This window comes from Oryx dammah, unplaced genomic scaffold, assembly GCF_014754425.2.
Source record: "Oryx dammah isolate SB20612 unplaced genomic scaffold, SCBI_Odam_1.1 HiC_scaffold_10, whole genome shotgun sequence".
Classification (NCBI taxonomy): Eukaryota; Metazoa; Chordata; class Mammalia; order Artiodactyla; family Bovidae; genus Oryx; species Oryx dammah.
This window is the reverse complement of record NW_024070194.1, coordinates 9407722-9435468: the sequence shown is the minus strand read 5'-3', so window position 1 is coordinate 9435468 and position 27747 is coordinate 9407722. Positions and strand designations below refer to the sequence as shown.

Below are 27747 nucleotides of genomic sequence, written 5' to 3'. Positions count from 1 at the left end.
GGAGCTTGTATGCTTCACTTTGAAACAGGATCCTTGCAGCTGTAGTGTGGAGAGTGGCCTTTCGGGGGTGAAGGGCAGAGACAGAGGCCCCTGGGTGGGCTGGTACATTGTCCAGGTGAGCCCTGATGAAGTGTGTATCCATGTTGTTGCCTGCATTGATCTCAGTTTATTAGAATAACATGAATATCCTGCTCTGTTGAGACTTCTGTAGAGGTTTCATCACAACTCAGGATTCATTAACTCTTTAGCCATTTTTGATGTATTCACCCTTCTAACCCTTGCCACTCCTTGAGGTCTGGGGGCAAGGGAAAAGCCGAAGGTGGGAATTAAAACCTATATGGCTGATTCTTGTGATGTTTGACAGGAACCAGCAAAATTCTGTAAAGCAATTATCATACAATGAAAAAATATATAAAGTACAAAACTAAAAAAAACTCAACCACCAAATCCCGTGTTAGTTACCCAGGCAACCAACCTCCTTTCTAAGGTTAGGTTGAGGCTTTGCTGGTCACCTTCCTCACATTATAAAAGACACCCTTGATGCTGCCATTTCTTAGGAAATCCAATCATTTTAGGAGCTCAGTTCCAGGAATGGTTAGAAGACCAAACTAATACTTCTTATATAAGTCAGAGTATCAGTATTCCCTCAATACTTTTTTATTCCAGTGCCCATGATGTAAACAAAGTGAACACAGTGGGGGGTTTTCTTCCAAGCCCTTCTCCATTAAATCATGATGGCTTCTCACTGTGTTTTTCATAGTGGAAACGTTCAACTATCCACATGTACAGATCATAGTATTATAAACTGGCGGACCATTGTCCAGCTCCAGTCATGATCAACCTATGGAGAATATTCTTAATGTGTATCTTTTATTCTTGTCCTATTTGGAGCTAATCATTGACGACATGCCCATTCATGCATAAATATTCAGTAATGATATGTAATTATTCACAATATTACTCTGTGGATCTGAAGCCTAATAACATTAATAATAATGTCCTACAGAGCAGGATATGAAAAGGCCTTTTCATATTCACACCCCCACACCCCTACCACTCTCTATTGCAAACAAGCTGGTATTTTCTGTTCACTTTTTAGTTCCAGCTGTGCTGACCATTTTTCTATTTTACCAATATCCTCCCATTGCTACAGCCCTGCGGGCTGAGGTCTGCCTGGAGCCTTCACACATGGGTCCCTGCAAAACCGAAATAACCAGACACTTCTACAACTCAAGTACAGGTTGTGGGAGACCATTGTATACAGTAGTTAAAATGTTAAGAACATAGATTACATCAGAGGCTGGCCTGTGTTAAGACCCCTGCTGGTGGTATCCTATCCTGGGTAAGACATCCTGAAGGGCAGGGGAGAGGGGAAGGTCTGGGGAAAGAGGTGGAGCTCAAGAGGGTACACGTTCCTCAAAACCACCCACAGTGACTATTTCCCTCGCTGCCTCCTGGGAGAAGTGGCTGCAGTGTTCTTTGAAATCACGGGCTGAGCATGTCCTTCAGGAGCCAGTTGGCAAAAGGTCAGCCCTAGAGGCACCATCCTGATCATCTGAGCTTACTCTCATGCTCCTCTTTCTAGATGGGAAGAGTAAGTCAGCACCCCACAGAGTAGGTCAGTCGTGCTGCTGAGTCCCCCACCTTGGCTTCAAAAATTCACTTCCTGCTGGTGGTCACTGTGATCCTGAGAACACTGTGGTTGCTCATTTCTAGGAAGGACTAAGTCCTGTCCAGGCACACAGTGTCCAGGTCTGGGGCTTCAGAGATTCAGTCAGCAAGTTCCTCTCCTTTTGCAGAGGCCATGGGAACTGTGTTCCCTGAGAAGCTGAAGTACTAGGAGGATCCAGTCAGGGCTGAGCTCTGGCTGCTTGTGATAATATTCAGCCTTTCTCTTTTTTACCTTTTTAAAAATATAAATTTATTTATTTTAATTGGAGGTTAATCACTTTACAACATTGTATTGGTTTTGCCATACGTCAACATGAATCCACCACAGGTATACATATGTTCCCCATCCTGAACCCCCCTCCCTCCTCCCTCTTCGTACCATCTGTCTGGGTCATCCCAGTGTACCAGCCCCAAGCATCCTGTATCCTGCATCGAACCTGGACTGGTGATTCATTTCATATATGATATTATACATGTTTCAATACCATTCTCCCAAATCATCCCACCCTCTCCATCTCCCACAGAGTCCAAAAGCCTGTTCTATACATCTGTGTCTCTTTTGCTGTCTCGCATACAGGGTTATCGTTACCATCTTTCTAAATTCCATATATATGCGCTAGTACACTGTATTGGTGTTTTTCTTTCTGGCTTACTTCACTCTGTATAATATTCAGCCTTTCAACACTACCTTTCTCAGCAGAAATCTGCCTCTTTCTGCTCCCATTCAACTACTTGCTTTACTTTTCTCTCATCCAGTTGCCTCTAAGCACCCTGAGAGCAAGTCTTTTGTTTATCCCCAGAATATTGCACAGCTCCAGGCACAAAGAATACAGTTCATAAATATTAAAGTAAGTATGGAAACAATGTACGAGAAAAGCTCCTCAAGACTGGAGTGAAAGTAGAGCCTGAGGTGTGAATTCCTGATTCTTGCTGTAATCGTCTTCCTCACTGCATCCTCACCTTCTTCCTCCACCTCACCAGCACTTCGAGAGCCTTGGGAACGTGGCCACCTGGATGCTGCCAGAGAGGCTGGAACTACCTCCTATTTTTGTGAATATGATGTGCCACTCATGAAGTCATGTCCAAAATGTGTTAATATCAACTAGATTTGCCTGGGTGGTGTTTGTATGTTTGTGTATTAGTGAAATTGAAATATCTGGGAACATGTGAAAAACAAGCAAGTGTCTTCCTCCTGCTTTTCAGCTGTTTGTGTTCCAGCAAGTCAATTTCTGTAGTTGTAGTTCTGTATCTTCATCTGTAAAAAAGGAATAATATAATTAATTGATAAGATTGTTAAAGAACAGCAAGCTATCTTTTGTCACCACTTACTATGAGCCCACCTCACAGGTCCCAGTTTTAAATGCCCTCCAGGAGAAGTGTATCATGTGCATTGAAGTATTTGGAGTTGGAGTTGAGGCAGGCAGACCATAAGAAATGGTGGGGATGATTGAAACTGGAGAGAATACTCTCCTCCTGAGAAGAAAGCCACTCTCCTTAGCTTGGTTCATGGTTTTCAAAGTGTGGTCCCTTAAGCAGCAACCTCATTGCCATGGGAACCTTGTTGATGCAGCTACTCAGGTCCCACACTGTACTACTGAACCAAAACTCTGGGGATGAAGATCTCAAATCTGTGTTTGGCCAAATGGCTAAGGGATTCTGATGCTCAATCACATTTGAGACCCATGGTTCTTGTTAAACTGCAAGACTGTGATTGCAGAACAAGTTGGTTTACTTGTCCTGCATTGATAAAAATTTTTTAATATGAAATCTCCACTGTGAAATCTTATCAGTGCCTAAAATTGTAAAATGAACTCTGTGAGCTAACAATGCAGATATTCTGGCCATATGTGCAACCTCTGGTTATGCTCCCTTTTAATCTTGAAAACAATCTGAAAAAACATACTAGAGGTTTCAAAAAATCAGGTGATTTTTTTATCATGAAGCAAGAAAGTAATTACCCATTACTCGGATATGAACATATTTCTACAACGGCACAGCATCTCAAATATCTAAACATCTTCTCTCTGCCCCGGGTGCATTCCATCATTTGAAGATGAGGCCTTAGATACCATGGAATCGAAGATTCCCATTATTCAGATGGAGATACTGAGGAACAGAAGCAGAGATATGACCTGGGGTCCCAGAGGGTTGGCATTACTTGTCTTTATCTGCTATACAATGACTGTTTTTTCCTGTCCTGCAGTTTCTCTAAAGAGGCTTGCAGGGGCCAGGGAGGTTTCCAATTAGAAACCGCACTTCCATGAGCAGGGAGGGAGGAGTTGGAGGGAGAACTGGCCTATCAGGAGGCTGTAGAACCAGGGGCATCTAATTTGGACCAGGGTAAGGAGGACCAGGAGAGGAGGACATTGGGAGAGAAAGATGAGTGAGGAGCGGGGAGAAAAGAGCAGTTTCTGTTAGGGACAGCCTCAGCTACTCTGTGGTCTCAGATGCAGGGGTTGAGGCAGGAAGAGGGGCAGGGCCAGAGCGCCTCCTGAATGCGAATCCTTGTTTTACCATCTGCAGGTTGTGTGTCCTGAGCAAGTGGCTTTTCCTCTGAGCCTCTGCTTTCTGCTTGACACCGTGGTATGAGAATCCCAGATATTGTAGAACTGACATGAGGCTAAATGAATTCACGCACGTGGAATGTCTCAGGAGAGAGGGACCCTCCATGCACAGTGGCTTCTTTTGTGAGTCACCCACTCCTGATACCCTTCTGTCCTAAGAGAGCTTGGTACTGTGAGCTCAAACCCTCCTCAATGGTGCTCAATGGTTGTAACTACAAGTCAATAAACAAAAGTGAGTGAAGGGATGGTGGGTGTGACACGTGTGCACTATAATTTCCAGCTCGCAGTGCAGCAGAGTGCATGTGCATAGACTCCAAGTCAGATTGCTGGGTCCAAATCCTCTCTCTACAAGCTATGACCTAAGCAAATTACCTTGTTTCTTATTATTTCAGGGACCTCTTGTGTTACATGGGATATATCAATGGTTTCTCCCCAATTCTGTAAAGATTTTTTAGAATTAGATAAATTATATGTTTCATGTGTCCAGGATAATGCCTGCTACAATGAAGAATTTAAATTTTACCTCAAGTAATTACTCATTACTGTTATTAATACTACTACAAAGAATTTGACTTCTAGGGAGAAGGAATATATGCCTGTTGTATCCATTGCTTCCGTGGCAACCACATGATGTGGGCAGCACGGATCTCATGTGGCACCTGGAGACATGTGGTTGGAGGGTTTTAAATTCTCTGTCCCACAGTTAGGAAAATGCACAGCTGGTACCCAAACCAAGGAACTATGGCTCCATTGCCAGTGAGGAAGAAGGGGCTGGCTACAGTGATCTTCCAAGGTGCCTTGATGCCCACTCATGAAGAAAGCTCTCCTGTTACTGAAACCAGATGAGGGATGACTATGGGTCATGCTGTGGATACAGGTCCAGCTCCCTGCTTCCCCTCGTCCCCCTCCCCTTACTCCCTTTTTGACGCCTAAAGAGGGTTAGAGCCCAGGACGACATCACCTTCACCAGCTAAGTCCCTGCCTGGACCAATGCCTGGTAAAGTACAAGTGTCCATCCACGGGAGAAGGTGTGGCAGTGGTTGTAGGAAGGTGTCACACATGTCATCTGAGGTACGTGACGTGGGCCAGGGCACTGAGGTCCAGCTGAGTTGTCACCTGTAGGAGGCTAAACTGGAGGGCCTTGACTAACACACTGCTGTTTACTTATCTGTCCTCTGATCTACTCACACCCACTTACTATAATCCATCACGTTGCCAGGCACTGTTCTAGGTGCAAGGATGCTCCCTGAGTGTCAATGTTGGACAAACTCCATCGGTCTGAAAACAATCTGTGTTTACATGAGACCCACAGGTATCTCAAGTGAGAAGTGCTCTTACTGGGCATTTGACCCCTGAAAACAGAAGCAGGAGGCATGGTTAGGAAGGGAGATTATACAATAAATAGGACCAACTCAGCTCCACCCCTTCCCCATTCCCCTCCTCATCGCCTGATCTCACCCCTCAGCCAGGATATTAAAAGCTCAGTCCATGCCCAGCATCCTCAGGAGTCCTTCTTCAAGGCCACAAAGATGAGCTGGCTCTACTTCTCTGCAGCCCTTCTCTTCCTCCTGGTTATCCTGGTGGACAGCACCCCAGTGTATACACACCATACCCAGGATCAAGATAGGTCTAGCCTCATCTCTCCTCTACAGCTTCTGGGAAAATGACAGAAGTCCAAGGAAGGGAGAGTTGCAGGTATGAATTGGGTGTTGCCAGTGCTCTCTGGATTTCTCCTGTCACACCACATAGGTTTTTTGTTTGTTTCTTTGGTTTTGGCAGTGTTGGTCTTTCTCCCTATGCAAGGGTATTCTCTAGTTCTGGGGTCTTCTCTCTGGTTGCAGTGTGTGGAATCTTGTTGGGGTGGCTTCTGTTGCTGCAGAGCCGGGGCTCTAGGCATCTGGGCTCAGTAGTTGCAGTTCACCTTCTTAGTTGCCGCAAGGCATGTGGAATCTTCCCAACCAGGGATAGAACCCATGTCCCCTGCATTAGCTGTGGATTCTTTTCTATTGAACTACAAGGGAAGTCTTAAGTTGCAAACTTTTAACTCCACTGACATCATGACTCTCATGAGGATATTTATTAAAATTATATATATACATATATGTCTCATAACTCTACCTGATCTGGGACCCCATTTCTGAGACTCTCTATTCCTGTTCCCTCCCATTTCCCTGAAACTCACTGTAGTGTAGTGATAAAAGTAAGTAAAGTGAAAGTCTCTAAGTCCTGTCCAACTCTTTGGAACCCCATGAACTGTATAGTCCATGGAATTCTCCGGGTAAGAATATTGGAGTGGTAGCCTTTTCCTTCTCCAGGGGATCTTTCCAACCCAGGGATCGAACCCAGGTCTCTCGCATTGCAGGCAGATTCGTTACCAGCTGAGCCACCGGGAAAGCCCTGTGTAGTAATAAAAGGCTTCAAATTTGAAACGTCTCTTAGTTAATGGCCCAGGTCTCCAAAACACTTGGAGTTTCCTGCCTTTAGATGTTAATAGATGAGTCACAAAAGGTGATTCAAGTTTAACCTCAAGGTGTGGTTGGAGTCCCAGAAATCTCAAGCACCCATTTAATGTTTACAGTTTTCAACAATTGTCATTCCAGCACCTCTGAGGAGAAGGGAGGGAACTGAGAGTGAGCTCAGTCACCAGTGGCTGATAATCCAACCAATATGCCTGCTTAGTGAAACTTAGAAAGAAAGATGTATCTTGTAAAGTAATTAGCCTCCAATTAAAATAAATAAATTTAAATTTAAAAATAGAAAGAAAGAAAGACGTAAAAACTGGGCTCAGAGAGCTTGTTGGTTGGTGAATACAGGAAGCTGATGTGAGGGTGCTGGGCCCACTAGGGCCCCAAGCCTGGGCACATCTCCCTCCTTCTTTGCCGGCACATCTCTTCCATTTTTCTGCCTCAAGTTATATTTTGCATATTAATCTGGTAATAGTAAGCAATGGTTTTCTGAAGGTCAGCCACCGGTTCTAGTGAATTGTTGAATTTGAAGATGGGGTCATGGATCCCAAAGTGGGGTAAGCCCCCCATTTTAATTATTTGCTCACAAGCATGATTGACTTGGGACCTCATGGCTGGCATCCGAACTGAGGACAGTCTTGAGCCCTCAACATGCAGAATCTGCAGTAACTCCATCTATTCCCATCAGAAATAAAAGGACTTGTTGGACACCCAGTGGGTGTTTGGGAAATTGGTTGCTCTTGGTCAAGACACCACATATTTGGTGTCAGGGATAAATCCAGAATCACTTTCCCCTGTGATCTGGGGCTCACGCAATGCTCCAAAAAGGGGGAGTAATGAAAGTACACATTGAAACCAGAAACTGTTCTCAGTTATCTGTATTTTCAGAGTTCCTAGGAGAATCAGGGAGTATATCAAATGGGTTGTAACATGCTAGTATCTTCTCCTGGCCCTGCCACCCACCTGCCATGTCCTGGGGCAAGTCATCTGCAATTTTCTTGTCAGAACAGGGGATACATATTACATGGGCTTTTGAACAGATTGCCAGGCATATGTATAAGGAGGTGAATCACATTTCAAGTTGAATTTTGTACATTTTCCACCAAGATGTGTTAATCTAAAAAAATTTCTTTAACTACTTACTTTGGGCAAGAAAGAATAATTATGTGTCAGATAATGAGCATTCCTCTATCATGAAAAATAACCAGAAAGACCTGGGATGAATGTGCCGCAGGGAAAGGAAAAAACACAGTCCCATGTAGGGTGACTTCTGGGACGAAAGTTGAGACAATATTAAGAAAGTCTCCAGGCTCTTTCCCATGTCCCCTTTTCACTATGATTTATTATCCATGTTTATACCCTCCCTTGTCCACTGCTGACTGCTATTTTATTTGCATATTTGATCCTTAGCTTGGTTCATGTCCCAGGCTTCCTGAAACTGTTGGAATTTACTGTCTTTCACAGGCGTGGAGACAAGCCATCGACTGGGACCTGAGAAGCATTCAGTAATAGATGTGGTTAAAAATATCATCAACAGTGTTATTACAGGTTTGAATTTTCTGCACCAGTGGGGAGAGGAGAGGGCACTGAGATTGAGAATGGGCGCCACTGGCCAATGATTCAATCAGAATGCCTGTTTAGTGAAACCTCAATAAGAATCCCTGAATGTGGGCATCAGGGAGCATTTGGCATGGTAACACACGATGGTGATGTGAGGGTCCTGTGTTCTCTGGGGCTCCCCACACCTCCATTTCCACTTTCCCCGCACATCTCCCTCCCTTCACTGTGCCAAGATTTGTCCTTCATAACAATGTGTGATCTCTTTGTGAGTGGTCTTCCTGAGTTTGGTCATCAGATTTATTGAGTGGAGTAATGGAACTTCCCAGTTTTAGTCATTTTGTCAAATCAGGAGTGACTTGGGCCAACACGGCTGGCATCTGAGCTGGGGACAATTCTTAGCCCCCCACTTGCACAATCTATTCTAACTCCCTGGATTCCCTGTCAGAATTAAACCACCCTGTTGGACACCCATTGGGTGTTTGGAGGAACTGGATATTATTGCTAGAGACAGCACATATTTGGTGTCGGGAAAACCCAACTCACTCTCCCTGGGCTTTGGGAGCTCAGATGAGCCACGGGACAGGCGAGTAATGAGAGTGGGACTCTGCATCCAGGAACTCTTATGAGTTATCGGTATTTTCAGAGTTCCTGGCAGAATAGGAGAGTATATCAAGTGGGTTATGACAGGGAAGCATATTGTTCGGACCCTATCATCCCCATGCCATTAGTTCTCTGGCAAGTCATCTGTAGTCCCCATCTGAATAGCAGATAAGTGGTACATGAGTTCTTTGAACATATTATCAGTCAATTATAAACAGCTTATCCACATTTCATGGCCAAGTATAATCATTTTCCACCATGATATGTTCTTGAAAGATTTCTCTGCCTATTTGCTTGGGGCCAGAAAGAACATTTATCTGTCAAATAATGATTATCCCTCTATTTAAAAATTAATCACACAGACCTGGACCACTGAGAAGCACAACTGCCAGGAAAGCATGAAACCCAATCCTTACGTGGTTGGCTTGTGGGACCAAGGCTGGTACAATATTAGCAAATTCTCCAGGCTTTTTCCTTTATCCACTTTTGACTATTGTTTTATTAACCATATTTGAAACTTGTCCTGGTGCATTGTTCAACATTCCTGAAAAGTTTGAAATCTTTGTCTTTTATAGGTACCAAGACTGTCAGAAAGGAATCTGGTATAACACAAGGATTGGCTGAAATCATAGATAAAGTCCTGAAAGGTTAAAACATTCTGCACCTATGGGGAGAAAGGAGGCCACTGAGACTGAGATCAGTCACCACTGGCTGATGAGTCAATATATATGTTTATTGAGTGAAACCTCAATACAAATCCATAAATATTGGCTCAGAGAGCTTTTGAGTTGGGGAAAAATGGCAGTGAGGTGAGGGTGCTGGGCTCACCAGGGCATGGAGGCTCTGCTCACATCTACTCCCCCTTTGCCCTAAACATCCCCTTCATTTAGCTATTTCTCATTTTATCCTGTACATTAATGTGAGGAAAGTGAGTAAGAGTTCTCCTGAGATTGGTCGCTGGTTCAACTGAGTTTGAGTGTGGAGTTGAGGTCATGGAAAGTTCGACTTTCAGTCACTTGGTCAGAAGCGTGGTAACTGGAGCCCACATGGCTGACATCTGAAGTCAGGGCAGTCTTGATACCTCTACCTGTGGTTTCAGCACTAACTCCACAGATATGGTATCAGAAATCAATCGACAGTTGGATGTTGGGGATTGGATGGTGCTGTGGAGAAAACACCTATTTGAGGTCATATAAAGATCCAACTCACCCTCTGATGTGAGGGCTCAGGTGTGGCTTGAGGAGAGGTAAGTATTAAAAGCAGAGCACTGTACCCAGAAACTCTTACCAGTTATCTGTTTTTTGGAGTTCCTGTCAGAATCAATAACGTATCAAGTGAGTGATGACATGACAGTATCTTGTTCTGGCCAGGCCACCCACATGCTTGTGTCCTGGGGCAAGTCATTCGATGTTTCCTCATCTGACCAGGGGAGACATGCTACATGAGTTCTTCAGATAGATGACGAGTTATAACTAGGAAGAGTTTGTTCACACGTCACGACCAGATTTGTCCATTTGGCACCACAATGTGTTAATCTGAAGAAAAATTCTCTACCTAGTTGCTGTGGCCAGGTAAAACTATTTCTTTATCAAATAATATTTATTCGTGCATTATTAAAGGTAATGAAAAGATGTCAAGCCAACGGAGGAGGGCAACGGCAGGGAAAGCAAAGAAACACAGCCCTTGTATGGCCAAGGCTGATACAATATTACGAAGTCTCCAGGCTCTTTCCCTTGTTGTCTTTTGGCTGCTATTTTCTTATTCATGCTTGATTCTTTTCCTGTTTCATGAAGTTGGCCTCCTGAAACTCTTGAAGTTTATTCTTCCACAGGTCAGGTGATGATTTCCGGAGCACAACTTGATAACCATACAGTAGAGGAATTCCCCGGAGAAGACGATGGCACCCCACTCCAGTACCCTTGCCTGGAAAATCCCATGGACGGAAGAGCCTGGTGGGTTACAGTCTGTGGGGTCGCGAAGAGTCAGACAAGACTGAGCTTCACGTTCACTTTTCACTTTCATGCATTGGAGAAGGAAATGGTAACCCACGCCAGTGGTCTTGCCTGGAGAATCCCAGGGACGGGGGAGCCTGATGGGCTGCTGTCTATGGGGTCACACAGAGTCGGACACGACTGAAGTGACTTAGCAGAGGAATTCCCAACGCTCATTCCTCAATACTCAACACTCAATGAGGACAATAAAGGTATGTAGTTTCTGCATCTCAGGGAAGAGGGAAGGGCACTGAGATTCAAATCCATCACCAATGGTCAAAGATTCAATAAGGCTATTTCTTGAAACCTCAACAGTACAGAAATATTTGTGTTCAGAGAGTTTCCTGGGTGGTGAATATGATTGTGAGGGTGCTGTGCTCACTAGGGAACAGAGGCTCCACACAGCTCCATCCCCCCTTTGCCCTGTACATCTTCTCCATTTCACTGTTTGTCAATTTTTTATGCATATCCATCTGTGGAAATGAGAACAGTAAGTACATTGCTTTCTTCAGTTTGATCATCAGTAACCTTCAGTTACTGAACATGGAGGTGAGGTCATGGACCTCCCCATTTTAGCCATTTGGTCACAAGCAAAAGTAAGTGGGGACCACGTGGCTGGCACTAAAGTGAAGAGAGTCTTGAGCACTCAACCTGTGCAATCTGCACTAACTGCATGGATTTCATATCAGAAGTCAATTGAGTGGGGACGCTCAGTGGGTGTCTGGGGAATTGATTGATGTTGGTAGAGACACCACATATTTGTGTTAGGATAAACCCAGGCTCACTCTGCCCTGTGATTTGGGGGCTTAGGTTACCTTAGGTACAAGATAGTAATGAAAGTAGGACCCTGGCTCCAGAAACACTTGCAAGTAAACTGTATTTTCTGAATTCCTGGTAGAATCAGGCATTGTATCAGATGTGTTGAGACATCATAGCAACTTGTCCTGACTCTGCCACACACGTGCTCTGTTTCCTGGGGAAAGTTATCTGCAGTTTCCTCATCTGAAGAGGGGAAAAATGCGCATTCTTTGAACAGAGTACCAGTCATGAATATAAAGAATTTATGCCCCGCCGCCTTAGTGTCTACAGCATTTGGGAGTGCATTTCCCTGACAAGGGACTGAACCTCTGACTATTTCAACAGAGGGTGATTCTTAACCTCTGGACGGCTTCAGAAGTCTTACAGAAGTTTTAAGGCTATTCAAAGGCATCATACCAATCTTTCTTAAAAGACTTCATGAGGAGATATACATTTGCACATGATTACTGTATCATGTCACTCCTAGAAACATCCATAATTCTGTCTCAGAAAGGAGGTTTTCAAATGGTCTTATCAATTTGACCATCCTCCACCATCCTAACCCATTCCCTAGTCTTGACAATCTTAAAAAAAAAAAAAAAACTGGTGTGGGAGGCTCACAGCTAAAATATTTACTTTTAATTCCACTAATGTTATTAACTATACCATTTGTATTTTGCTTGTTTCACAAGATTATTATTTCTTGTATTACCAAGTATATGACTGAAATTTCAATGGAAATGATGACTAGACTTGAAGCAGTTGATCAAATGTATAGTTTGATATATGATCAATGATTTTAATAGTGTAACTCTAGAAGGCAATGGCACCCCACTCCAGTATTCTTGCCTGGAAAATCCCATGGACGGAGGAGCCTGGTAGGCTGCAGTCCATGGCGTCGTGAAGAGTCGGACATGACTGAGCGTCTTTACTTTCACACATTGGAGAAGGAAATGGCAACCCACTTCAGTGTTCTTGCCTGGAGAATCCCAGGGAGAGGGGAGCCTTGTGGGCTTCCATCTATGGGGTCGCATAGAGTCGGACACAACTGAAGCAACTTAGCAGCAGCAGTAGCAGCACCATCCTAACATTCTCTATTGCAAACTGGTGGTTCTCATTGCTGTCCTTGTACGGAGCTCTGATGACCATCCTCATAACTGAGGCATTGCCCCTCTCTTATAGCAGCTTCTAAGCCTGACTTCTGCCTGGAGCCTAAATTAACAGGTGGCTGCAATGCCATGATGACCAGGTATGTCTACAACACCCAACCAGACTCTGTGAGCAGTTTATGTATTGTGGCTGCAAAGGTAATAAAAACAACTTTGAAACGTTGTTTTCAAAGACCTGCTCTCAAGAAGCAAGGTCCCTGTGGTAAGATAGGGGCCAGGCACAGGAGGAGGGGAAGGTCTGGGGAAAGAGGTGGAGCTCACGGGGCCACACACCATTCACCCTGCACAGTGTCTTCCTCATCACTGCTGCCAGGAGGAGAGGCTGCACTGTCCCGTGAAACCACACACTGAGCGAGTTCTTTCAGGAGAGAATATCAGAAAGCCAACCCCAGGTGCCTCTGTGATCATCTGAACCTGATCGCATGCTCCCTTTCTCAAATGGAACACTGATCAGCCACCCTCCAGGGTGAAAGTGAAAGTGAAGTCACTCAGTCATGTCCAACTCTGTTCGACTCGAAGAACTGTAGCCTACCAGGCTTCTCTGCCCATGGGATTTTCCAGGCATGAGTACTGGAGTGGGTTGCCATTTCCTTCTCCAGGGGATCTTCCCAACTCAGGGATCAAACCCAGGTCTCCCGCATTGCAGGCAGACACTTTACCCTCTGAGCCACTAGGGAAGTCTCCAGGGTAGGTCTGCAAGACTCCTGAGCACCACATCTAGGCTTGGAAAACTCACTTCTTTCTTGTTGTGGCCGTTCGAGTCATGGGGATAACAGTTCCATAGTTTTTGGAAAACGTAGGCTCTGTCAAGATGATGGGTGTCCAGGTCTGGGGCTACAATGATGGCACTCAGAAAGTTCCTTTCTTTTCACAGAGGACATGCAGAGAGTGGTTTCTGGAAACTGAAGTCTGAGGAGGAGTCTTTCAGGGCTGGGCTGTGGCTGCATCTGAACCTCTTCCGTCTCCTCGCAGTCCTTCTCTCTGCTACCCTCCTCAGCAGAGCCTGCCTGTTTCCTTTCCTCTGTTGGCCAGCATGTCTGATTCTGTCTCATCCAGCTGGCTCTCAGCACCATGAGAGCTTGCCTTCCTGTTACCCCTACCACCTCAAAGAGCTCCTGAAAACAATGAGACAGTTCGTAATTATTTGAGGATGGAAGGAAGGAATGTAGGAGCACATTCCTCATGACCAGGTTAACTACAAGGCTGTGGTGTAACACAAGGGTTTTGTTTTACCCCCATCCTCACAGCATCCTCACCTTTATCACCCTTCCCAACACCTCTACTCTCCTTGTGGGTGTCCATGGTGCAATTTCCAGCATCCAGTTCTCATCAACAGTAATGGGAGAACAGTTTGTTTTAAGAAAGATCCTTAACTGCACAATGATGTTGCAATATTTATTTCTGTAGCTTCAAACACTATAGATTATATTTCAATAAATATATATTCAAAATTAAACTGACTGGAGTGGAGTCTGTTGTTTGTAATTACAAACCTTAACCAATGGAGTCCAGGGAATTGGTGGTCCTTCTCTGTTCTTCAGACAGTGGGTCCCTCCCCTTTCCCTTTCCACAAACTGTGTCCTATCAGGCATAGGAAGCAAACCCATTATATCATCAATGACTTCTTAATAGTAACACAAATTACACAGAATACTGGGAGATGCACATACCAAGATGACAACTTTTCCTCTTTCCTTCTAATTTCATTCAAACACAGGGACAGGTTTCCTCCTGAATCTCAGAAGGGGAATGGGTAGGAGACTCAATTGCATACTTTTATCAGAAATCTGATTCCCACACATAGGGAGGGAGCTTCTTACTTCAGTTAAAAAAGTACAGCTCCCGTTTATTATCCCTGGCTCTGTGTTAGCATTTTGCCTACATGTTTCTATTAATCATGCTAAGAATCTTTCAAGGGAGGAAATGGAAGCATAGAGATGGCTTTATTCATTGGCTTTATTCATAGCTGCTTTATTCATTGCCTAACATGGCAGGTCCTCACTCTCCCAAGCAGAGGGACTTTGATGATGCGTTCCTGCTCTGCATCTGGGAAGATTTAGAATGGAGGCAACTTTGGAAATGGACAGTATCTGTTTAACCACAGATTAGTAAAGTTTGGCATGGAGACCACAACAGGTAGTAGTATTTGAATAAATGAGAACAGACAGGGTGTTGGTGCTGTTTTTTCACATCTTTCTAATCTTGGGCAAATTCTCGACATCTCTGAGCTTTGTTTTCTTCAGTATAAAATAAAGATAAGGTTTGTAATTGTTAATGTTTCCAGCCAGGGACCACTTAAATACTCTACTCTGCCCTCTGGCTTTCCTTTTTCTTTGGAGTTGTTTTGTTTGCTGCCTGCTGTACAATATTATCAGCCTCCATCCATAGGCCTTCAGGCACACTGTTTACAAGTCCTGATCCCTCTTCCCTGGTGGTGCAGAGGTTAAAGCGTCTGCCTGCAATGTGGGAGACCTGGGTTCGATCCCTGGGTTGGGAAGATCCCCTGGAGAAGGAAATGGCACCCCACTCCAGTATTCTTGCCTGGAGAATCCCATGGACAGAGGAGCTTGGTGGGCTACAGTCCACGGGTCACAAAGAGTCGGACACGACTTCACTTTCACTTTCACTTTCACCTCTATTACATATTTACAGTGCATTTGATTTAAGTCCTATCTCATTTGCCTAGTAGTTTCCCTGCTTTCTTTAGTTTAAGCCTTATATTTGCTATGAGACCTGATGATCTGAGCCAGAGTAGCTCCTGGTATTGGTATTCTTTTTGCTGACTATACACAGCTTCTCTATCTCCAGCTACAAAGAATTCAACCAAAATAATTTTGGTATTGACCATTTGTTGAGGTCCATGTGTGAACTTGTATTGTGGATAAAGGGTATTTGCTATGACCAGTGCATTCTTGGTAGAATTCAGTGTATCTTTGCCTTGCTTTGTATTGTTCTCCAAGGCCAAACTTGCCTGTTACTCCAGGTATCTCTTGATTTCTTACTTTTGCATTCCAATCCTCAATGATGAGTAGACCACTTTTTTTTTCTGGTATTAGTTATAGGAGGTCTTCTAGGTTTTCAGAGAAATGATCAACATCAGCTTCTTCAGCATCAGTAGTAGGGGAATAAACTTGAATTACTGTTATGTTGACTGGCTTGCCTTGGAGATGAGCTGAGTACATGCTGTCATTTTTGAGGTTGCACCCAAGTACTGCAATTCAGAATGTTTTGTTGATTATGAGGGTTACTCCATTTTTTCTATAGGTTCCTTACCTACCATAGTAGATAAATGGTCATCTGAATGAAATTTGCCATTCCTGCCCATTTCAGTTCACTGATTCCTAAGATGTTGATGTCTATTGTTACCATCCTGTTTGACCACATCCAATTTACCTCGAATTATGGACACAACATTCTAGGTTCCTATGCAATACTGTTCTTTGCAGCATCTTATTTAACTTTCATCACCAGACACATCCACAACTGAGCATCATTTCTGATTAGGTCCAGCCGTGTCATTCTTCTGAGGCTATTAGTAGTTCTTCCCTGCTCTTCCCCAGTAGTGTATTGGACAGCTTCTGACCTGGGGGACTCATCTTTCAGGGTCATATCTTTTCACCCTTTAATACAGTTCATGAGATCCTCATGGCAAATATACTGGGGTGGTATGCCATTCCCTGCTCCAGTTTTGTCAGAACTCCCCACTATGACCTGTCCTGACTTGATATTAAAGAAAAGAGTTTGGCTTCAGTAACTCACTGTGTTTTGTGATCTTGGGCAAGTCAGTTTATGTCCCTGAAATACAGGTTCTTTTTTAGCAAAAAGAGAAAGGTGATATAGACATTAAAAATGCCCAGATTTGGGTACTTCGAGAACCATGATGATTTCAATGCTAAAGTGCTTTGAATACCATAGACTAAGGAAAATTGTCTAGAAGCAGAGAGTTTTATTTTCCTCTGTTCCTGACTGCTCTTAAATGAACTGTCAACTGGAGTAAAGAAAGGACCTTATTAGTGTCATCTTCTAGACACACTCGGTGAAACTGCCCCAGTGCCAGATTGGAATCACCGTCTCAGTTCCTAATAGGTCTCCTTCATCAGAGGTAGCCAAAAGCCCTCATGCTTCAGTGATTGATCTCACCTTGGTCCAGCCCTTTCCCCACTCCTCCTTGTGTTTATTTGACTCTCTCAACAATGTTGTTAGGTGTTCAGTTCAGTTCAGTTGCTCAGTCATTTCTGACGTTTTGTGACCCTATGGACTGCAGCACACCAGGCCTCCCTGTCCATCCCAACTCCCAGAGCTTATTCAAACTCGTACATTGAGTCGGTGATGCCATCCAACCATCTCATCCTCTGTCGACACATTTTCCTCCACCTTTCTTTACTAGCATCAGAGTATAATCCAAGGAATCAGTTCTTTGCATCAGGTGTCCAAAGTATTGGAGTTTCAGCTTCAGCATCAGTTCTTCCAATGAATAGTCAGGACTGATTTCCTTTAGGATTGACTGGTCTGATCTCCTTGCAGTCCAAGGAACTCTCAAGATTCTTCTACAACACCACAGTTCAAAGCATCAATTCTTCGGTGCCATACTTTATAGTCCCAATCTCACATCCATACATGACTACTGGAAAAACCATAGCTTTCACTAGACAGAAGTTTGTTGGCAAAGCAATGTCTATGCTTTTTAATATGCTATCTAGTTTGGTCATAGCTTTTCTTCCAAGGAGCAAGTGCCTTTTAATTTCATGGCTGCAATCACCATTTGCAGTGATTTTGGAGCCCCCCAAAATACAGTCTCTCACCATTTCCATTGCTTCCCCATCTATTTGCCATGAAGTGATGGGACTGGTGCCAGGGACCCTTTAGACTTCTTTGCTTTCTGCCATAAAGATGGTGTCATCTGCATATCTAAGGTTATTGATATTTATCCTGGCAATTTTGATTCCAGCTTGTGTTTCATAGAGCCTGGCATTTCGCATGATGTATTTTGCATATGTTAGATAAGCAGGGTGACAGTATACAGCCTTATGTATTCCTTTCCTGATTTGGAACCAGTCTGTTGTTCCACGTCCAGTTCTAACTTTTGCTTCTTAACCTACATACAGATTTCTCAGGAGGCAAGTAAGTTGTTCTGATACTCCCATCTCTTGAAGAATTTTCCACAGTTTGTTGTGATCCACATAGTCAAAGGCTTTGGCATAGTCAGTAAAGAAGAAGTAGATGTTTTTCTGAAACTCTATTGCTTTTTTCATAATCCAATGGATGTTGACCATTTGATCTCTGGTTCCTCTGCCTTTTATAATTCCAGCATGAACATCTGCAAGTTCACGGTTCACGTACTGTTGAAGCCTGACTTGCAGAATTTTGAGCCTTACTTTGCTTGTGTGAGATGAGTGCAATTGTGTGGTAGTTTGAACATTCTTTGGCATTGCCTTTCTTTGGGATTGGAATGAAAACTGACCTTTTGCAGCCCTGTGACCACTGCTGAGTTTTTCAAATTTTTGGCATATTGAGGGCAGCACTTTCACAGCATCATCTTTTAGGGTTTGAAATAGCTCAACTGGAGTTCCATCTTGTCTACTAGCTTTGTTCGTAGTGATGCTTCCTAAGGCCCACTTGACTTAGCATTCCAGGATGTCTGCTCTAGGTGAGTGATCACACCATTGTGGTTATCTGTTTCATGAAGATCTATTTTGTCCAGTTCTTCTGTATATTCTTGACACCTTTTCTTAATATCTTCTGCTTCTGTTAGATCCATACCATTTCTGTTCTTTACTGTGCCCATCTTTGCATGAAATGTCCCCTTGATATTTCTAACTTTCTTGAAGAGATCTCTAGTCTTTCCCATTCTGTTGTTTTCCTCTATTTCTTTGCATTGATCACTGAGGAAGGCTTTCTTATCTCTCCTTGTTATTCTTTAGAACTTTGCATTAAAATGGGTATATCCTTCGTTTTCTCCATTGCCTTTCACTTGTCTTCTTTTCTCAGCTATTTGTAAGGCCTCCTCAGACAACTATTTTGCCTTTTTGCATTTCTTGCTCTTGGGGATGATCTTGATCACTGCGTCCTGTACAATAGTTCTTCAGGCACTCTGTCTACCAGATCTAATCCTTTGAATCTATTTGTCACTTCCACTGTATAATCATAAGGACTTTGATTTAGAATATACCTGAATGGTCTAGTGCTTTTGCCTACTTTCTTCAATTTAAGTCTGAATTTGGCAACGAGGAGTTCATGATCTGAGCCACAGTCGGCTCCCAGTCTTGTTTTTGCTCAATGTATAGAGTTTCTCAATCTTCGGCTGCAAATTATGTAATCAATCTGATTTCAGTATTGACCATCTGATGATGTCCATGTGTAGAGTCTTCTCTCGTGTTGTTGGAAGAGGGTGTTTTCTATGACCACCATAAAGCCATAACTTAGTTAAGCGTTCAGTTCAGTTCAGTTCAGTTCAGTTGCTCAGTCATGTCCGACTCTTTACGACCCCATGAATCGCAGCACGCCAGGCCTCCCTGTCCATCACCAACTCCTGGAGTTCACTCAGACTCATATCCATCAAGTCAGTGATGCCATCCAGCCATCTCATCCTCTATTGTCCCCTTCTCCTTCTGCTCCCAATCCCTCCAAGCATCAGAGTCTTTTCCAATGAGTCAACTCTTTGCATGAGGTGGCCAAAGTACTGGAGTTTCAGCTTTAGCATCTTTCCTTCCAAAGAAATCCCAGGGCTGATCTCCTTCAGAATGGACTGGTTGGATCTCCTTGCAGTCCAAGGGACCCTCAAGAGTCTTCTCCAACACCACAGTTCAAAAGCATCAATTCTTCGGGACTCAGCTTTCTTCACAGTCCAACTCTCACATCCATACACGACCACTGGAAAAAACCATGGCCTTGACTAGATGGACCTTTGTTGGAAAAGTAAAGGGTTAGTTATCATAATTACTGATCACAATTATTTCAAAGGATTTTGACTTTGCAGGGAGAAGAATATATGTCTGTGGCCTCTAATGATTCAGAGAAGCCCCAGGATATGAGCAACACGATATCATGTCACAAGTGAAGAAGAGGGTAATTTCCAGCTCCAGATCACATAGTTAGGAAATGGCAGAACTGAGACTCAAACTGAACTCTTCTGTTTCAAAAACCACTAGAGGAGAGTCCAGAGTTGAGGAGGGGGTGTATTGGTGATAGGTAATCTTGCAACGTCCCTGAGATCCACTCTAATCCCTGAGGCCCACTCTGGCAGGTAGCTCTCCTCTTGGTGAAACCAGGTGAGGGGTAGTGGGTGGTCATGCTGTGGAGATGTGTTTATATCTCTATTTCCCTTCTGCCCACTCCCTTCTCTTTATGTCTACCCAGAATATCGGAGTTTGTGCCCCAGATGGAGCTGCTCTTCCCAGCTCAAGAACTCTTTGGACCAGTGCCAGGTAAACAGCTTGTGTGTTCCAGTAGAGATGCTGCCACAAGGGCTGCAGGAAGCTTACCTGGGTCACACCTGTCTTCTGGAGTAGGTGGAGCTAATGTGAGAGGGGGAGCACTTACAGGTGTATATGAAGTCTCCTCATGAGGATGTAAAGAAGGACCTGGGTAACACCCTGCTGGTCACCTAGCAGTCTTTGATCAGCTCTCATCCACTCATGGACCATCCATCATGTGCCATGCAGTGCTCTAGGTGCTGGAATGCCCCTTGAGTGACCATCCTGGACAAAATTCCACACGGAGAATCACATTCTGTTTTCTCACAAGACCACAGACAGAGTCAAGTTTAGAATCATACTTCCTGGGCATCCTCGCCAAAGCAGACAGAAGCAGGACAGAGGAACCTGGCGGTCTACAGTCCATGGGATCTCAAAGAGTCAGATCAGACTGAGTTACTGAGAAGACACACACATATAGGCAGAAGCAGGACAATGGAAGGTGATGAGATTACACATTGCACACGGCTGACCCCAAATCCTCCATTTCCACACTCCCTTTTTTGCGTTTATTCTTACCCATCAGCTGGGGTGTAAACATATCTATCAGCACCCTTCTCTCCATAAATGTTATTCTTAAAGGCCAAAAACATGAGCACACTCTGACTTTCTGCAGCCCTTCTCGTCCTCCTGGGGACCCTTCTGGCCGGCATTCTGGGGGGTGAAAAAAGCAACTGGGTCTGAGGTATGTCCCAGCTCACCTGTCCTCTACAGACTGGAGGGAAAGGAGGGGAGTGCATGAAAGGGGCAGGAAGAGGAGTGTGCTGGATGCTGCCAGCCCTCTGAGGATTTCTTCTGGGAAGTGAGCAGTTGAACTCCAAGGACATTTCTTGACTCTCAGAAGTATCATTATGTGTTCTGCTTAAAAAAAATCCCACCTCATTTTACAAAATCATGAATTTCATCTCTGAGACTGTCTATTCCTGGTTTCTTCCTTTTCCCTAAACTCCACTTTGGAATAGTAAAAAGATCCAGTTTGATCCTTATCCTGGTTCATGCCCGAGGATGCTGGAAACTCTTGGAATTTATTGTCTTACTTTAAGCATTGAAATCTCTGAAGGAAAAGACCTTAGATAGGATCTGTGTATGGCTGGACTCCAGAAATGCCATCAGACGTTTAGAGGGTTAGAATTATCAGTCCCCCTGGGGAGAAGAGAATAAATGCTGAATTCCGCCAATAATGGCCAAAGATTCAATCAAACTGAACACACCAAACCATCAATTAAAACCCAAGAACACTGGATTTAGAAAGCTTCAGAGGGTTGATAACATCAAGGGTTTGTAAGGGAGGAGTGTCTGGAGATTGTGTAGATGCTCGGCAATTCCCTCTTTGCCTTATGTTTCTCCTCTCTTTTGCTGTCTGCAGGTTTCATAGTTTATAATAACTGGAGACCATAAGTAAAGGGTCCCCAGTTCTGTGAGTGGTTCTGATAACTTGTTCACCATGGGAATTGGGTCAAGGAATCTCTGAATTGAGAGCCAGTTGGTCACACATGTAAGGGATCCCAGGACTTGTGATCAAAACTTGAAGGGAGGGCTGTGTTCACGGATGGACCTTCACCCTATAGGGTCTGGGTCACCTCTGCAGATTTAGTGTCAGAAGTGAACAGACTCCTGGATGTCCAGTGGGTGTGGAGGAACTGGTTGCTGTTGGCAAAGACCCCACATGTTTGGTGTCAGGGACAACACCCAGACTTACACTTTTCTTCCATTTCTGTCTGGGTTGAGGCTCATGGACAGTTGACTATATTATGTTGAACAGAGCACTCAGAATCCCTCAGTAGTTTTCTGCATTTTCAGAATTCTTAGCAGAATCAGAGGCTTGATAAAATGGGTTGTGACAGATTGTGTCTTGTCCTCATCCTACCACCTACATGCTGTGTCTCTGGGGATATTCCCACCTACAGCTTTTTCATGAGAGCAGGGTCACCATGTTTCTAGAGATTTTTGAAAGGATTACTAGTCATGAGGACAAAGAATTTACACCTTTGTGGCCAGTGGTTTCCATTTTCCCCCAAAGCATTTTCATCTGAAAGACTTGTCAACCTACCTACATTTACTTCTCCATGACATGTGCAAAAAAACAAATGTGTCACAAAACGATCATTTCTTTGTGATGAAATTAATCAGAAAGTTGAGTGTCAGTGGAGAGTCATCAGTTTAGAGGCAACTGTAGGCAGAGCAAGAAATGAAGTACTTTGTTGAGTTTGCTCTTGGGGCCAAGACTGTTTTTCCCAGGCTGGTATGATCTTAGTAAAGACTCAATGCCCTTCCTTTTGCTCACATATCAGACTATATTTTATTTTTCTACAATGATATTGATGACAGTTGCATTCATAATTATATAGATAAGACTCATCATCATAGAGACTAATAGGAATATTACTCTATTGACTCTCTACAATGATGATGTACTTGGCATGAGTGTGAAATATAAGAGTTATTTACTTGAGGATTATTTATCAAAATGGATTTTTCTGATTTGAGAGCATAGTTTTTTTTTAAGTAAGGAAACAGCTATAAACAAAATACAGTAAAATAATATACACATTAAGGAGGGAAACACACAATGAAGACTGGGGAATATCCTATGCCAGCTACAATGGGTGCTGTGAAGAAGGAGTTTTGGGGATTAGGAGGGTGGCAAGGGTCAGAGAAATACTCTGTGATAAGGAAGTTTTGGACAGAGCTGTGCAAAAAAGTGCCTGAGTGTTAGAGCTGCAACCAGGAACAGAGTGGCTGAGGCTGAAAGGATTGAGGGGCAGGGGAGTGGACGGGATGAGACAGAGAGGGCCTGGGAACAAGTCATGTAGAATTTTAAGAATCAGAATTTAACTCTTAGAAAGCTAGGGGTTCACTGAGGGAATGGTCATGGGAGCCAGGATTCGCTTTGAAACAGGACCATTGTGGCTGTAGTGTGGAGAGTGGCCTCTAGGAGGCGATGAGCAGAGACAGAGGCCGCTGGGCAGGCTGCTGTATTTTCCAGGGGAGCCATGATGAAGTGTGTATCCATATTGTTGCCTGGATTGATCTCTGTTCATTAGAATAACATGAATAACTTGCTCTATTGAGACTTCTGTGGTAGCTTCATCACAAATCAGGATTCATTAAATCTTTAGGCATTTGTGATGTATTTACCCTTAAAACTCTCAACTCTCCGTGAGGTTTGGGGTCAGGGAAAAGCAGAAGGTGGGAATTAAAACCTGTATCTATCACTGACTCATGCTGATGATTCACAGAGAATAACAAAATTCTGTGAAGCAATTTCCTACAAATAAAAAAAATGTATAAATTTAAAAAAGCAAAGTACTCAACCATCAAATCAGGTGTTGGTTACCCAGGCAACAAACCTCCATTCTAAGGATAGATTGAGGTTTTGCTAGTAACCTCCCTCACATCATGAAAGACTCCCTTGGTTCTGTCATCTCTTAGGAAAGCCAATTGTTTTAAAGCTCATTTCCAAGAATGGTTAAAAGACCAATTAATACTTCTTATATAAGTCAAAGTATCAATATACTGTCAATATTCCTTAAGTCCAGTGTCCATTATGTGAACACAGTGAGGGATTTTCTTCCAAGTCTTCCTCCATTAAGTCATAATGCCTTCACTCTTTCTTTTTTATACTGGAAGCTTTCAGCTACATACATGTACAGATATTAGTATTATAAACTCATGGACCAATGTCCAGCTCCAGTCATGATCAACATATGGAGAATATTCTTAATATGTATCTTTTACTCCTGGTCTATTAGCAGCTAATCAGTTGCAGCATTCTAATTCGTGTAAAAACATCAGTAATGATATGAAATTATTTATAATATTACCCAGTCGATCTGAAGCCTAAAAACATGAATAATAATGTCCTACAAAGCAGGATATGAAACAGCCTTTCACATGCACCCCTACCAGTCTTTATTGCAAACAAACTGGTATTTTCTGTATTGACCGTTTAGACCCAGCTGTGAAGACCATCTTCCTATTTTACTGAGATCCTCCCATCCCTACAGCCCTGTGGCCTGACGTGACTGGAGCCTCCATACACAGGTCCCTGCAAGGCCAAACTAATTAGACACAGTTACGATGCCAAGTCCAGCTTCTGGGATATTTTTGTATATGGTAGCTAAAATGATAAGAATAAAGATTACAGTGGGGACCAGGCTGTGTTAAGAGCAGGTGCTATCCTATCCTGAGTAAGATAGCAGGCATAGAATGGGGAGAAGGAAAGGGCTGGGAAAGAGGTGGAGCTCACGAGGGTTCACACTCCTCAAAATCGCCCACAGTGACTATTTTCCTTGCTACCTCCTGGAAGAAGTGGCTGCAGTGCCCTTGGAAACCATGTGCTGAGCATGTCCTCCAGGTGCCAACTTGGCAAAAGATCAGCCCTAGAAGCACCGTCCTGATAATCTGAGTTTACTCATTCTCCCTTCTTGCATGGGAAGAGTAAGTCTGCCATGCCACAGAGCAGGTCTATAGTTCGACCCCTCCTCAGCTCGAAAATTCACTTCCTTTTTGGTTGTCATTGTGATACTGAGAGCACTGTGGTTGCTCATTTCCAGGATGGCTTAGGTCCTGTCCAGGTACATAGCGTCCGGGTCTGGGGCTTCCAAGATTCAATCATCAAGTTCCTTTCCTTTTACAGAGGCCATGAGAACTGGGCTCCCCTGAAAAGCTGAAGTCCAAGGAGGACTCAGTCAGGGCTGAGCTCTGGCCGTTTAATATTCAGCCTTTCCCTCTTGCTTCTCAACCCTACCTTCCTCAGCAGAAATCTGCCTCTATCCTCTCTCTCATATGACTACTTGCTTTGTTCCTGCCTCATCCAGTTGGCTCTAAGCACCATGAGAGCAGGACTTCCTTTTATCTATAGAACTTTGCACAGTTCCAGGTACATAGGATAGTCCACAAATATTTAAGGATGGAAACAGTGCAGGAGAAAAGCTCCTCGTGAAGCAGTGAAAGTAGAGCCTGGGATGTGAATTCCTGATTCTGCTGTAATCATCTTCCTCACTGCATCCTCACCTCCATCCTCCACCCATCAGCACTTCGAGAGCCTTGGGAATGTGGCTGCCCGAATGCTGCCAGAGAGGCTGGGACCACCTCTTACTCTCGTAAATGTGATGTGACACTCATGAAGTTATGTCCAACCTTTGATGCATCATCTGTGTAATATCAAATAGATATGCATGGGTTGTGTTCATTTGTGTATTGTTGAAATTGAAATACCTGAAAACACGTGAAAAACAGGCAAGTATCTTCCTCCTGATTTTCATCTGTTTGTCTTCCAGAAAGTCGCTTTTCCATAGCTGAGGTTCAGTATCTTCATCTCTAAAAAAGGAATAATGATACTTAATTGATAAGATTGTTAAAGAAGGGCAAGGTATCTTTTTTGGCAACATTTACTGTGGGCCCACATCTCAGGTCACAATTTTAAATTCCCTCCAGGACAGGTGAGTAATGTAAATGGAAGTTCGGAGTGAGTATGGAGGCAGGTGGACAATAAGGAATGTTGGAGATTATGGAAACTGAGAGAATCCTCCCTTCCTGAGAAGAGGGTTGCCTTAGTTCATGGTTTTCAAAGTGTGGTCCCTTGAGCAGCACCCTCAGCACCTTGAGAACCTTGTTGGTGCAGCTAGTCAGGTCCCAACCTGACCTACTGAATTGAAACTCTGAGGATGAGGATCTCAGATCTGTGTTTGACCAAATGACTAAGGAATTTTGATGCTCACTCACATTTGAGACCCATGGTCCTTGCTAAATACCAGGACTGTGATGCCAGTTTGTTTACTTGTCTTACATCGATAGAAATTTTTTTAATGAGATGTCCCACTGTGAAATCTTATAAATTCCTAAAATTGTAAAATGAACTCTGCAGTTAATGATTAATATATTTTAGCCAAATGTGCATCCTGTGATTACACTCCCTTTTAATCTTCAATATAATCTGGAAAAATATACTACATGGTTCAAAAAGTCAGGTGCTCGTTTATCATGTAGCGGAAAGTAATCAGCCATTACTCGGATATGAACATACCTCTCTGACGGCACAGCATCTCAAGTATCTAAACATCTTCTGTCTGCCCCAGGTGCATCCATCCATTTGAACATGTGACCTTTGATACCAAGGATTCGAAGGTTCTCATTATTCAGATGGAGATACTGAGGAACGGAAGCAGAGTATGACCTGGGGTCCCAGAGGGTTGGGGTTGCTTGTCTTCATCCAGTTCACAGCGACTGTTTGTTCCTGTTCTTCAATTTCTCCAAAGAGGCCTGCAGGGGCCAGGGAGGTTTCTAACTAGAGACCAGACATCCATGAACAGGGAGAGGGGAGCTGGAGTGAGAACTGGCCCATCAGAAGGCTTGTGGACCCGGGGGGCCTGTAATTAGGGCAAGAGTGAGGAGGATCAGGAGAGGAGGGTATTGGGAGAGAAAGACAGACTGATGAGAGATGAGAAGAGAGGAAAGAGGAGTTTCTTTTGGGGGAGAGTCTCAGCTACTCCCTGGTCTCAGATGCAGAGATTGACTCAGAAAGAGGGGCAGGGCTGGAGCACCTCCTGAATACGAATCCTTGTTTTACCATCAACAGGTTGTGTGTCTTTAGCAAGTGGCTTTACCTCTGAGCCTCTGCTTTCTGCTCGACACAAAGGGTGAGAATCCCAGATGTTGTAGGATTGACATGATGCTTAATGAAATCATGCACGTGAAATGTCTCAGAAGGGAGTCGACCCTCGACTCACAGTGGCTTGTTTTGTGAGTAACCTACTCCGATGCACGTGTGTACTTAGCCAGCTTGGTACTGAGAGCTCCCGCCATTCTCAGCAGCGCTCTATGTTTGTAACTACAAGTAATAAACAAGAGTGAGTGAAGGGCTTGTGGGTGTGGCGTGTGTGTGCTCTAATTTACAGCTTGCAGTGCAGCAGAGTGCATGTGCACAGACTCTAAGTCAGATCGCTGGGCCCAAATCCTTCTACAAGCTATGATCTAAGCTAATTGCTTTATTTCTTTATAGCTCAGGTCCCTCCTCAGTAACATGAGGATATGTCAACAGTTTCTCCCCCTTTCTTTAAAGATTTTTTAGGATTATCATTACCATCTTTTTAAATTCCATATATATGTGTTAGTATACTGTATTGGTGTTTTTCTTTCTGGCTTACTTCACTCTGTATAATAGGCTCCAGTTTCATCCACCTCATTAGAACTGATTCAAATGTATTCTTTTTAATGGCTGAATAATACTCCATTGTGTATATGTACCACAGCTTTCTTATCCATTCATCTGCTGATGGACATCTAGGTTGCTTCCATGTCCTGGTATTGTAAAGCAAAATAAAGTAAAAATAAAAATAAAAGAAAAGAAAAGATTTTTTAGGATTAGATGAACTACATATTTCACCTGTTTAGGATAATGCCTGTTATAATAAAGAATTGAAGTTTTGCCTGGAGAAGTCACTCATTACTGTTTT

The 27747-nt window shown here is 43.6% G+C and overlaps 1 protein-coding gene and 1 pseudogene across 1 annotated transcript in view; both read left to right on the top strand.

Moving 5' to 3' along the window:
• LOC120869432 (trophoblast Kunitz domain protein 1-like) overlaps positions 1-384 on the top strand; it is a 45699-nt gene extending 45315 nt beyond the window's left edge. Inside the window, 1 exon segment of the mRNA XM_040248748.1 lies at positions 365-384. Coding sequence (XP_040104682.1) covers positions 365-384 — 20 coding nt within the window.
• On the top strand, positions 338-26467 carry LOC120869431 (annotated as a pseudogene).
• The last annotated feature ends 1280 nt before the right edge of the window (positions 26468-27747 follow it).